We start from the raw sequence: 14,358 nt of genomic DNA, 5'->3' as shown, positions 1-14,358 counted from the left end.
ATTGTACTTGGTGACTTTTTGCAACTGAAGAGAGTTATTTATATAAACAATATTCAGCCACATTTATTCAAAAAATAGAATTTTACGGTCTAAATTTAAAATTATCAAAAATAACTATTAGAACTCTAGGTATTTGAAATAAGACGAGAAACATTTCTCGGGATAATTAATTACAATTTGACTGTCTATTTTACGAATCGATAAAAGATTTACAAAAAATCTGTGTTTTGTATTAAAATTACTTCGTTCGTCAATTTTGGGACACTTTACATTCAAATTACGGCACACTTCAATTTTTTTTAAAGAAATTTTATCGCAATTTGTGTGAAACATTATATCAGATGTAACATTAAGCCAAATGTAACCAGCTGGAGGTCCATATACGAAAAATACAATTTTTCGATTACTTCACCGCATAATTTCGAACTACTACATTTTGACAAAATAAAATGTTCTCTTACTCGAAAACCCTCTTTTTGGATTATTCCTGCACCAGGGTCAGATTTCCCTTATTATTGAAAAGGGTATAATGTATTTTACCATTATGTTTTCAACTGTGCGAGGATTGGTAAATCTCGAACAAGGCTCAAAGTTTAATAACGTCCTTTAAGAAAAGAAAAACTATCTCTAAAGTTTGAGATATAATTAACTTATGTTTTCCATAAAATCGTTAAAACTTATTTAGCTAGAAGGAAACATAAAATTAAACATTTTTAGCAACTAGAAAACTCTTTTTTGACTTTGACAACGCCATGATTACGTTTCATATGTTTATCGTAGTACGATGAGCATGCAAAATGTCGATTGCACATCTCACAAGAGTACGGTTTTTCGCCCGTGTGTAAACGTTGATGAAACTGAAACAAAAAATAAAAAACTTGATTACAAATAAAATATGGAAAAATTAACCCTGCACAAACATTATACAGCCTACGTGGTGACAAGGAACTCATAATCGGATAAATTATGACGCTTCCTGTGGCGTGAATAATAACAATAATACATTAGGAGAGTACGGCAAATGGGTCCCTAGCACCAAAACTAAACGGTCCTCTATACCCTCCTTGAGAACAACCTGTCAGCCTAAGGCAAGATGTCTCCGAGTAAGGGATTCTATTTTAAGCACATGAAGCTATAAGATTCTGTCGAGACAAGACGCCACGCCGAAAGTCTACAGCTTCTTCGACGGGATTTCCCAGGATTGATGGACCCAAGGTATCGGGCCCAAAATTTTAAACTTGACGCCCTGCAGGTGCAAATAATATGTTTGGAGATTTCATTGTCCTCCATACAGGCCCTACAAGTAAGATCATTTCACAAAGAACAAAGTGTTATGAAGATTCAATCGATAGCATCCTGTCAAGAATCCCACCACCCTTCTCAACTGTGGTCAAACACAGTTTGGCCTGTCACATACGCTGCGCAAAGTCCTTTAATATCGATATGGGCTTGTCGTAGCCATTCTTTGGTTGGGTAAACTACGGAGCATCTTGCTATGGGAATGACAGGCTCATGTGTAATAACGACAGAGTGGCTTGGTACCCAGATCAGCCTGACTGTATTATTCAATGCCAAGCGATTCAATTCATCATAAACTATCCTCTATGATGACTATCTGAGAACATACTGATATGTGCCCCACTGTAGCCTTTCTGGCGATTTCTAATTACAAAACTGTCGCATATTTACTAAGAGGAATCGATTTCTTTATTCTAGATCCATAAACCTCCGCACTACATAGATCTTCGACATTTGACCCATCGGTATGAAGATATTGTCCAGGAGGGGGTGAAAAGTTATGTATATCTCATTCCCATTCTCGACGAGAAGGAATGATTACATTAAATTAAACATAAGGTTTGTGCAGAGCAAAGTATTTTGTATAATTTTATACATACAAGACAATTTTTCTTTGAACGAAAACGTTTATCGCATATTTCACATTTAAATGGATACAAATTTGTGTGAGTTATAGAATGGCTAATTAATGCTGGCTTTCGTTTGAATTTCTTTCCGCATATATAACATTGGAACGGTGTAGCTCCTGTGTGCACGAGTACATGTTGTCTTAGAAGCATTTTTGTTTTGAAACTGTAAATTAATATTGTTTATTTCTTATAATTTAGATAAGTAAAAAAGGCAGATGAGACATATTTTGTAAAACTTATTTATGATCTTTCCATTTTCGTTAAAAAAAATTTAATTCAAAATCTCAATTTAATTAAAAATAGCCATGAACACTTTTCGATAGACAAACTATCATAGGTGTCTTTATCAATCCATAAAATTTTATAAAAAAATATAACTCATCTGGTTATCAGATGGATGTAAGTCATCCGTATACCATCTTCTGTAGTTATTCGCATTGCCCAGCTTCAATAGAGTCGCTAGTGTCTGTCTCACAGATAACATATATGGCGACCAGAATAAAAAATAGAACAATATTTCTTATCACATAACCTTTCGAATGCTTATAAGCGAATCATAAACATTTTGAATTATTGATACACTATTAAAATTTTTTTTTAAATTTCGTTTTATATTTATTTAATTTTAAGCACTAGGAGATCCTATTGAAACTCGGCTGAGCGAATTAATCAATTTTTACCGTGCGGGACATTGTTCGCATGTAAAAGGCCGTTCGTCGCTATGCGTTGTTATATGATGTTCCAAACATTTTTTATAGAAGAAACTTTTACCACAATGCTCACAAGTATGTTCTCGAATACCTAGAAACCACATGAAATTAATAACAATCAATTTGAGATCATTTCAATTCTGAAGGTTCCTCAAACTATATAATATAAAACCAAAATTAAGAGAAAAATAACGAAATCTAAAGTTATGTGACTCGAAGGGAAAATGATTCTAGTTTTAAGTTTGAGTTTAAATTTCAAAATAAGTTAAAAATTAATTTAGAATATTGTTTATAATTTAAAAAAAAAAAAATTTTTTTAAAATTCGAATTAATTCAAAAAAAAATTAACGCTTGCCTAATCATTAGATTTTTGTGGAAAGATCCAACACGATTAGATAGGAAAAAGGCTTTCTGTGAAACTTGTTCAAAGCGCCCCCAAAATGTTCTTCGGATCGGTCTGATCAAAAGCTCTCACGGCTATAAAATTTTTTAACGAGTAGTTTTCGAGCTACGGGCAATTAAAGCTATACATATATTATAGCTATTAGCACGGGCTAATAAGGGATGTATGTAAAAGTTGGAAAACAGCACCGATTCAAATGAAACCTTTTGTAATGTGTTTATAGTACCACAAAAAATATTCAGACAACTAAAACTAGTCATAGATTGGGATAGATCCCTAGTGGGGACATATGTATTCCAAAATTTGGCCCAACCCAGGAGATGACTAAAAAATTGTTCGTTGTCAGACTACCCGGAATTTGCCACGTATTCCGAAAATTATACCCCTTAGAGCACAGTTTGAACGATAAATATTTAGTTTGCCGTGTCTTTGTGTAAAAACACGGCAAGTTTTAAACCAAAATAAGAATTTCAAATAATTTTTTTGTCATCTCCTGCCTTGGGGTTGTTTTTGGACTCTATGAACCCCGCTGGGACTCTATTTCTCCTCTCCCCCTATGGCTAGGTTAAGTTGGCTGAATGTTCATTGAGGTCCTATAAAAACGTTAGAAAAGCTTCATTAAAATCGGTGCTGTTTTCCAATTTTTCCTATGCGCATCCCAGCTTATTAACTGTACTAATAATCGTAATATATGTGTAGCTTTGATTGCGCGTAGCTCGAAAACTACCCGAAAAACATTTTGGGGGCGATTTGAAAAATTTTCACACGAATCTATTTTTCTATCTATTCGTTTAGGGTCCTTTCATCGATTTTGGAAAAAGTATTTCCAATAAAAGTGTTAATTTTGCCCCTATTTTAGTTTCGTAAATGAGGGGAGAAGGAGGTCTGATAATTTATAAAAAAATCTGGATTTCTAAAATTCCGAATTCTTACCAGAATGAATTTTCCTGTGGTTATTCATATTGGACATGGATGAAAATGACTTGTGACAAATATCACATTCATGTTTAATCAATTGTTCCGGTGAAATATCACCAATTAAATGAATCCGTTTCTCATGTTTTGTTAGATAACTTCGTTCTAAAAATCCTTTGCCACAAACACTACAAAAATGTTTCTTTTTGCGTACTTTTAAATGTCGTTGTTTATGATCTTGTAATTTTCGATTTGATGAAAAACATTTATCGCATTGTTCGCATCTGTGCAAAAGGAAAAAATAAAACATATTAACAATATCGGAAAGGAAAGAGAAAACCTAAGTAATCTTTCCCTAGATAGATTGAAATGGTTCGGTTGGTCAGTATAAGATACCGAGATTTCTGTAAGGTCTATATTGGTAACTGGGAGTTGCAAATCCGCCAACTAGCTCCAATTTATATTATCAGATGGTAATACTTGTACTTATCATTTATCATTTCAAATTCAAATTAGATAAATCCCGCCAACTGGCGATAATAATTCGTATTAATTAAAACAGGAAGTGGTCCGCTTTTTCAGTAGTTCCAATTTAAATCACCAGGTAAGTTACCATTTATCAACGCCTCCATAATCAAAAGTAACTTAGTCAGAGTAACGATTGAACTGTTTTTATGAAATTACCTGACTTTTCCTAAAATTTCCTGATTGTTTTTGAAGGAACATAATTTGAAATGATTATATTTCCAAAAAATATATGCGTCCTAATAGAAATAATCCTTTGCTCTCCTTGGGCGAAACATCTTTAGATAACAGGTACTATTTTAAGCAGATGAAGCTATAGGATTCTGTCGAAACCAGACGCCACGCAGAAAGCCCACGTGATGAATCTCATACTTTCTAAAACTGACACCTGCAGATTTCTACAAGGACAAATAACACGTAAGGAGGTTTCATCGTCCCCCATACAGGACCTACAAGTGGAATCATTAGAGATAATTCAATCGAATGTCCTGTCAAGAGTTCCACCACTCTTCTCAGCCGCGATCTAGTGAGTTTCTGGTGAGCACAGTCGATGTGCCTAGCTGTGGTTATACACAGTTTGACGTATCGCATGGCCTGGGCAAAGTCCCGGCAATCAAGATGGGCTTGTCGTAACCATTCCTTGATTCATTAAATTATAAATCATCTTGCTATGGGAAGAACAGCCTCAGGTGAACGAGACTTACTGTGATATTCAGTGCCAGGCTATTCAGACTTCGAAGTATTTTTGACTATCCTCGATTGGCATCTTGATGCTTACAGGACCGGAAGATAGACCTGAAGTACTATCTGAGAAGATATTTATATGAGCCTCACTTTAACCTTTCGTATTACAAATCTAAACACCTCTCAGCATCGTGAAGATTTCTGATTGAAAAACCGTCGCATATTGACCAAGAGGAATCGATACCTTTATTTTAGGTCCATAAACTCCCGCATTAGATAGATCTTCGGACCCTTGAAAATCCGTATAAAGATATAACTCGGGAGAGGGTGAAAAGTTAAGTATATCTCGATCTCATTCCTCACGAGAATTCCTCACGATTATCCTAAATTTGCAAAATGCCTTACCTATATCGATATTTATTTTTATGACTTAAAAGATGATTACGATATTTAATATAATTGTAAAAGATTTTCGAACATTCCAAACAAATGAATTCAACTGGTTGTTTATGAACACTTTCAAAATGATCGGTAATTTCGTTTGATGTATGAAACATTTTATTACATACGTTACATTTTAATCTTGCTGGAGTGGATGCTGCAAAAAAATGGAACCGTGATAAGAAAATACAAGTTCACAACAGCTGTAGATTTGAGATTTTGTATAGAGTGCGCCGTCGGTATGTAAACATAGAATATTTTTATTCAATTTAGGTACGAATGTTTGCCTTGAGCTCGTCATTGACCTGAGGCTCGCTACCTTAATACCACAAAAAGATGCCCGGAAGGATCAAATCTGGAGATCTGGATGGCTAGTTAATGTCGCCTCTTACTGACATCATCCAGGGAATTTTCGTTGCAGAAACTAAATTGTGTTATTTGCAGTGTGGCATGACGCACCGTCTTGTTGGGCATGCAATGGCGTTTCATAAATCTCGTGTGGATTTTCTGTTCCCTAAATGCGGGAATTTTGCTTATTAATGTCGCCAGGAAGTGTGAAATGGGCCTCATCGGTTATCAAAATTTGCTTCCAAAAATCAGATTCAGTGTCAACCATTCGAGCGGCAGTGATGACGATACGACCCTTTTGGGTTTTTGGCAACGCTCTCTCTAACCGCTTCAAGTAGTTAATTCGAAAGCCTTGGTTCAGATGGTGCCTGTTGGCCACGGTATTTTCTACGATATGCACGTTGATTTAACAAAGCTGAACGACTAGTTTCAATGTACAGCGTCACTATTTCGGCAGGTTGTTTCGATTCATGGTTAAAGTACTAAATTCAATCGATTGACAAATGTCAAAGTTATTCAATGTTTATCGATATAAAAATTGGCGCACCCTGTATAAAAATTTACCAGGCTGTTTAACTTCTTTCGATTTTGCTTGATCACGTTCGTATGGTGGTTTTTTACGATTCTTACACACTTTACACAAATTTAGATACATCATTGTTAAATCGGTCGATAAATTTTTATATTTTGAACGTAGCAAAGCTTCTACACGACACCGACCCCCATGATTTAATTGTAAATGTGCTTCACGTAATAACGTAAACATTTCACTTTTTGGTACAAAATATTTGATTGGATCCGTTGGTTTATTTCGACGTACAATTAATTTTTTACAATTATCATCGGTAATTAATACTTCAAAACGATTTAATCTTTTATAATCGTCAGTGATTTTTTTTGTTTTTGCTTCGCTCTCTTCAACTTCACGTATTAAACGGCCGTACATTTCGTCGGTTATTAAATGACTGAATTTTTTTGCAGACATTTCATTCACTTTTTTATAAAATGCTGTTTTCATCGCTTCAATATCTGGAAAAAGAAATATATTAGTGTATGAAACTATCAAAAATCATCGCACTTTGCATCAGCGAGGGTTTATTTTGAGCTCGTTAATTATGTAGGGTCAGGCCCGTAGCTAGGGGTACACCAGGGCAAGCTTAGAAAATGAAGAACCTGTCCTAGCTGATGACCAGAGCTTGTTAAGGAGTTCGAAATTTCGAGTTAATAATAATAACGAAAATAATAAGTATTATTATATTATTTACTAAAACAATGTTTCGTAGCGATAATATTTTATTGATAGTAGTTTTCAGTTTTGAGTTTAAATAATTTTTTTTTATGTTACGGAGGAAATTTTAGTAAGCTTATATCTCTCGTGTTGAGTATCAATATTCACCGCAAAGTCCCGATATTAAACATAAAGGTAAATTTTAGCGAAAAACTATTATCAAAGATGAAAAGTTTGACCCAAAATTAATGGGTTTAAAAAAACTCCATTCAGATCGGATAAAATTTGGCTATGTTATAAAAAAAATCGATTTTTTAAACTTAATGACGTCATCAAAATAATAAAATTAAATTTGCTCTATCATATCCAAATTATATCCAATTTTGGTAAACCAAGTATGTAATCCTACTAAATTTAGGTCATACTTTTCAAATTTTTGGTCAAATTGACCGCTGCCCGTCTGTGACATCGTAGCACCTAAACGGATGAACTGATTTTAATTTTTTTGTTTTGTTCGAAAGGTAATTTAATGGGGAGTGTTCTTAGCTATGTTTTACATGAGTTTAGGGTTACGTATCCGAAACAATACAAAATTAAATGATGATCTTCAAAATCGGTTCAATTTGGAGAACGCTTTTAGGAAAAAGGTAATTTAATGGAGAGTATTCTTAGATATATTTCAAGTGCGAGTTTAGGGTTCCGTTCCCGAAAAATTTGTCAGGATTTTTTTAAATTTTGTAAATTTCACTTGTTACATTTTTTTCTATGAATATCATTTTCAATTTTTTCTCGCCCAATTTAAGAGAAGTTCTCGACTATAAAAATTATTGTGGACGAAAAATTTGTTAGACATGAACTTGTTAAACAGCCTCTCCAATTTCAAACTTTTCTGAAATTACTGTCAAATACTTCGATTGGTTCTTGACCTAAATTATCAGAGTTTCACATTAAAGAGCAAAACTTATAATTCCATCAACTCACCTTCTTCTGTTTCCGTTTCATCTTCTTTTTTAAATTGCAATCCATTCTATGAAAACAAAAATTGTAATTAATTTAAAATAAAAACTATAATAATTGCATACACACCTTTTTCGATTGTTTGGATTTACTTTTAATTTCAGTCGGTTCAGGTTCAGGTTCATAATCGTCATCAGACCCACTTTCTCCATAATTGTCGTCGTAATCTTTCAAATAAACACAATTTATTTTAAAACAAAACCTACTAAAAACTAATAAATAATTAATAAGTTTAAATTCCCATTACAGTAAAAAAAGGAGCAGCGCTTCATCACTAAATTCATATTTTCTCCCCAAGAATTTTGTCTTTTCATGTTTTTACCCGACTGAGCAACGCAAAGGTCGTAATGTGTTTATCAGTCTATGTCTGTTCTTATGTGGTACAATAGAGGCCAATTGCGTCGGTCGATTTTGATGATTCTTACGTCAATTGATTTGCTTTAACATTGCAAGTGCTACTAAAGATATGGCAGTAATGAAAATTCAATATGTCGATCACCAGACACCATATTTCAAGTGCGAGTTTAGGGTTCCGTTCCCGAAAAATTTGTCAGGATTTTTTTAAATTTTGTAAATTTCACTTGTTACATTTTTTTCTATGAATATCATTTTCAATTTTTTCTCGCCCAATTTAAGAGAAGTTCTCGACTAAAAATGTGTATTCCTATGTGGCACACTAGAGACCAAACGCGTTGACCGATTTTGATGGCCTTGCGAGTGCGAGGCAATAATGAAAAGTCAATATGGCGACCACCAGGCGCCATATTGTGAAAAAGAAAAAAAATGAAAGTCGGCGAACTATGTCAAGTGGGGTATTATTGAATAGCTATTAAATAGACAAATCGATTAAAGTAATAATCATTAAAATCGGTTCACGCGTTAATAATAATAATAAATTTTATTGCCGAAAAGATGTGTAAATACATATAGGCTGGTCACAATTAAAAAGTTAATTAAAAAATTCATTCAGTGTATATGGGGATTTTTCAAGTATCAACCTTCTAGACGCTATTTTAAATTTATTAACTTGAAATACTTTTTATGCTTTCCGACAAATTGTTGTACAGCTTAGACGCATTGTGTATTGGGTCACATTCAAACAAGGTTAAATTATGCTTAGGAGTTCTAAATTGGGATGCATGTCTCGTGTCATAGTCATGATTATAGTTATACATTGTGTTTAAATTTTGTTTTGTATAGATAAGACATTCGTAAATGTAAATTCCTGTCAAGGTCAAAAACCCGAACTCTTTAAAAATTCTCTGCATGATGTCGGCTGATCAATGTTTGCTAAAACTCTGACTATGCGTTTTTGTAGAATAAAAAACTGAGCTGCATGTGTGGAGTTTCCCCAAAGAAGAACTCCGTATTTAAGCCTGCTATAAACGTAAGCAAAGTAAAGGTTGCTCATAATTCTCTTGTCGAAGCTATGTCTTAAGTTTCTAGACACATAAACAATTCTGTTTAGTTCTAGATCGTTTGGTTTCTAGAGCGCCTCAAAAGGACCAAACATACATACATAAGCTGAAAATTAAAGTCGACAAACTATGGTAAGTGGGATATATAACTAAAAAGATAAAATAAAAAAATTATTTACAAATCAAAAAATCCGACTAGGTTAAATATAAACTGGAAAGAAAACAAGTCCAGCAGTTTACATTAACAGTCGAGACCCACTAAAATCTACACTGGCTCGTATCTTCCCAACAATGGGTCCCGACTGTTAAAGTCGCTATGTAAACTACTGGACTTTTTTTCTTTTGTTTCTATTTAACTCAGTTGGGTTTTTAATTTTTTTTAATAATTTTAAATACATAAAATATCTACATAAAAGGGTCGTAAAAGGATTGAATCTCTAGCCAACTGGGAGTTTAAACTATTAACTTTTTTATTTATTTAAAGCATTACCTGAAAACTTGTCCGAATTTGTATTATTTAAATCATATTTAAAATCATCCAAGTCAGCATTGTTCACTTCAACTTTTGTCTCAACAAAATTAGTATTTGATTTGAATACTAGTTGAGCTTTTTGTACTTGTATCACGAAATCATGGAACAATTGCACTTTAGATACACATAATATACAAGCTTGTTTCGGTGAAACATTATCATTATCCAATTCGAATTGAAAACATTGTTTAATTTTCATTTCTAAGCCGTTTCGATTGCCATGTATATCAATTAAATCAACTTCTGCTATACATTTTGCACATAATCGACAGTACGATGTGAAAGTCATTATTATTATTATTTTTTTAATATTTTATTCAATTATATGATTAATAATTAATTTTATTTAAACATTTTCTCTCATAATCAGACAATTTTAATTGTCAAAATAAATGTATACATTTTTAGTTTGTATACAAGATTGAATATGTGAGAACGCACTCAATAAAGAATGCGTTCATATAAGTGCTTTGCTTATTTGTCTCTCATTTTCGAAAAGCTTTTTGAGCTCCGTATACTTAGCAGATAAAATTGTTATTTTTCACTCAAACTATTTCCATTCATTTGGGAATCGTTTGGAAGGATTTGGGAACATAATTTTAGAATTTGGGAATTATTAGTTTTCCTGTAATTAATGATTCTTTTTTCAGCGTATAGTTAGCAGGTAGGAAATTAAATCCACTTAATTTTTATGTTATTCGAAAGGAAATCATTTGGGAATCACGATAAACACGGTTTCAGAGTTTGGGAATGTATAATTAATTAATTACACCTATTTTTTAGTTCATTGATAGGTTATGTTAATTAACCGTACACCTGAAAGCTCCGTATACTTAGCAGATAAAATTGTTATTTTTCACTCAAACTATTTCCATTCATTTGGGAATCGTTTGGGAGGATTTGGGAATATAATTTTAGAATTTGGGAATTATTAGTTTTCCTGTAATTAATTATTCTTTTTTCAACGTATAGTTAGCAGGTAGGAAATTAAATCCACTTAATTTTTATGTTATTCGAAAGGAAATCATTTGGGAATTACGATAAACACGGTTTCAGAGTTTGGGAATGTATAATTAATTAATTACACCTATTTTTTAGTTGATTGATAGGTTATGTTAATTAACCGTACACCTGAACCATTAATTGTTATATAGCAGTATGGCGCCAATATTCAAATATTACTGAATAATTTATTTTATAATTTATGTTAATGTTAAGTTTTATTTTGCTTTAAAACTGTTCTTATTCAATTGGAAATCGTTTGGGAAGATTTAGGAATATAATTTTATTATTTAGGACTGATTAGTTTTCATTTAATTAATTTGTTCTTCAAAGCGTATACTTAGAAGGTAAAAAATTAAATTTTCACCATTTTTACGTTATTTGATAATAATTTACATGGAGACTAATCTAATTCATTTGGGAATCACATTAAACACGGTTTTATCATTTGGGATACTAAAATTATTTAATTAATTACATTTATTTTTTAGTTGATTTTTTGTGGTTATATTAATGGCGGCAATATTCAAATATTACTTCATTGACAATAATTTTGTTTTTTTAATTTATGTAAATGTTAAGTTTTATTTTTCATTAAAACTGTTCTTATTCAATTGGGAATCGTTTGGGAAGATTTAGGAACATAATTTTATTATTTAGGACTGATTAGTTTTCATGTAATTAATTATTTTTCAAAGCGTATACTTAGGAGGTAAAAAATTAAATTTTTGCTATTTTTACGTTATTTGATAATAGTTTACATGGAGACTAATCTAATTAATTTGGGAATCACATTAAACACGGTTTCATCATTTGGGAAAGTATAATTAATTTATTAATTACATTTATTTTTTAGTTGATTTTTTGTGGTTATATTAATGGCGGCAATATTCAAATGTTACTTCATTTACAATAATTTTGTTTTTTAATTTATGTAAATGTTTTCAAAGAATGAATCGTTTGTGAAGGTTTGTTTGAAGTGTTTTGGAAGTGATTAATGTAAAAATATTCAGATTTTGTAATTTTATTATTTGGGACTGATTAATGTCAAAATATTCAATGGATATTTTCTATATGATCATTTGTATCATTTTTTATGTAGGTGCAGATTAATGCTTTATGCGAAACTACTTTCAAATTTTTTTTATTTTTATTAAAGATTAATAATTCGTCCAATAAAAGAAGTGTTAATTAGGAAGTGTGAAGTGTGGATAGGAAGGAAAATTATTGATAGTCTAACTGTTTATTCTAATAAAGATAAATAAATTGATCATGAAATAAAAACTGCATTTGTATTGATAAAATTGTAAATAAAATATTTATTCTCTTATAGTAGGTACAGGTACAAGCTAGCGTAGGAGGTATTTGAAATGTATTTAATTTGGTTTTCTTTTTGTACTATATAATTTCACATATTTGGTTGAGTTGGTTGGAGCATTTTACAGAGTTTTTAACTTGATATATACGTAAAACTCGAAAAATAAGTTGAATCGAGGAAAATGCTTCAAACGAAAAATGATATATTCAAAGGTACACATCTTATACGGGTATTCAATTCGATCAAGTTTTCGGGTTCAATAAAAAATTCAGTCTGATCCATAACTTACAAACAATAGCCGAGCATTTATTTTTTTTTTGTAAATAACCGAATAGTTAAGACAGAGTTTTAATTTTTTGCGTGTTTCTTCATTCCAATTTGAACAAAAAATGGTTTTTATGGAAAAATAAACCACTTTCATTGGATTTATTGGAAAATATTTTTCGAAGAGTGTCTTGATGACGTAGAAACAATTATAAGTTATAATTATTTTGGGTAAAACTTTTCAGTCTGTTTTTTCGTTAACTATACTGTTTTCGGCAAATGTTTCGAACAAAAATGTTACATTTTTAATCATAAAAACTTTCTAATTTAAAGTGTTTCTCTATCTGTTACCAATTACGGAGTAGATTGAGGTTTTCATTGAACTTGAAATCTTAGGTCAAGTTTATAAATATCTGCGTAAGATGTGCGCATATTCACCCAAAATGTTTTGTTTAAAGCTTTTTTTATCGATAAAAGTTATTTATCGAGTTTCAAGTATATGCTATAAACTCTTTATATGAAGCGTACTTGAGTTTGCGAAATTATATTAATTAAAAACGGGAATGCATTAAACACCATATATTATCTATGCCAATATAGTGATAATATATCGTATTTTCTCGATCCGTGAGGAATTCCGCTCCCGTAGTTAAAAATAACAAACAATAAATATGGTAGAAAAGTGGAGAAAAAAGTCAAAAGTTTTTTAATTAATATTAGGAGAACATGTATTTAAAATAGTAATTATATGTCTGGCGTATTAGGAGAGCATCTATAACAACTAACATGTTTGCCTAATAAACTTATTATTTAAATTTATGGATATTTTTTCGTTCAAATTATTTGTCTGTTTTTTCCTAAGCAGTACATTTTAAGATTGTGAGTATACTTTCACCAATTCTAAACCAAATAAGCTTGAAAATAAAGGGAAAATCATGAAATTTGATAAAGGAATAAGAAAGAAAAGGGTAGGACAGACGGAAGAAAGAGAAGGATAGGTAAAAGACAATTAAAAATCAGAAAAAATCAATTCAATTTATTTAAATACTGTTATTTGTAAACAGTATGACGTTAAACTGAGCACATTCTCATCACCTTCGATTTGATTTTTCGACATTTAATCACATGACTTGCTTTCAAAAGTCTTTCATATTCAGTAAAATTACGATTACTCGGTTTTGTTTACCCCCAACAACAAATTTCATTAATATTAATCATTCTCTTCTTGAAAAATTGCATAAAGAATATGTATTGCTACGTTATTATTAAAATTTGTCACTTTATGTCAGCCATGTTTTTTTAGCCCCGCCCATATGTCAGATCCCAATAATTGTACCATGATATAAACAGTATCAGTAGTACCAACTTGACATTCGTATTAATTTCATATTACAGTGTGTGCAAGATTTTTTATCATAAAAAGAACTTCAAGAAAATCAAATAAATATAAATCAATTTTATTATCACGCAATATTTATTCACTTTTTCATAATATTCAAAGGTTTTTATGACAATAAATGCTTGTATGACAATTATTATTAAAATTTGATTCGATGGAAGTTTTGTTCTTAAACCTCCATACATTTGGACCATTGGATACTTCACCTCGCCCAGCTTCCTCGAGT

At 31.5% G+C, this 14,358-nt stretch overlaps 1 protein-coding gene across 1 annotated transcript; it reads right to left on the bottom strand.

Annotated features, from left to right (window-relative positions):
- Positions 1 to 165: 165 nt before the first annotated feature.
- Positions 166 to 10,438, bottom strand: LOC123293078 (putative zinc finger protein 66). Its single transcript, XM_044873793.1, has 9 exons — positions 10,108 to 10,438; positions 8,269 to 8,366; positions 8,164 to 8,209; positions 6,519 to 6,983; positions 5,571 to 5,763; positions 3,975 to 4,240; positions 2,609 to 2,729; positions 1,899 to 2,091; positions 166 to 857 (listed from the first exon to the last, which is right to left on the bottom strand). The coding sequence occupies exons 1-9, from the start codon at positions 10,436 to 10,438 to the stop codon at positions 714 to 716; spliced, it is 1,857 nt and encodes a 618-aa protein (XP_044729728.1). The 3' UTR covers positions 166 to 713.
- Between the last annotated feature and the right edge of the window lie 3,920 nt (positions 10,439 to 14,358).

Source organism: Chrysoperla carnea, chromosome 2, assembly GCF_905475395.1.
Source record: "Chrysoperla carnea chromosome 2, inChrCarn1.1, whole genome shotgun sequence".
NCBI lineage: Eukaryota > Metazoa > Arthropoda > Insecta > Neuroptera > Chrysopidae > Chrysoperla > Chrysoperla carnea.
The sequence above is the reverse complement of the archived record's forward strand: the minus strand, read 5'-3'. Positions and strand labels throughout refer to the sequence as shown.

What these genes read in the sequence shown, in the direction of transcription:
- LOC123293078 (XM_044873793.1), bottom strand. Translation starts at nt 10,438, where the DNA reads ATGACTTTCACATCGTACTGTCGATTATGTGCAAAATGTATAGCAGAA. An exon ending in AATCCAAACAATCGAAAAAG is followed by an intron (nt 8,210 to 8,268) that starts GTGTGTATGCAA and finishes TTGTTTTCATAG; the next exon opens with AATGGATTGCAATTTAAAAA. An exon ending in AAAAATAAATATCGATATAG is followed by an intron (nt 4,241 to 5,570) that starts GTAAGGCATTTT and finishes CCTTTTGCACAG; the next exon opens with ATGCGAACAATGCGATAAAT.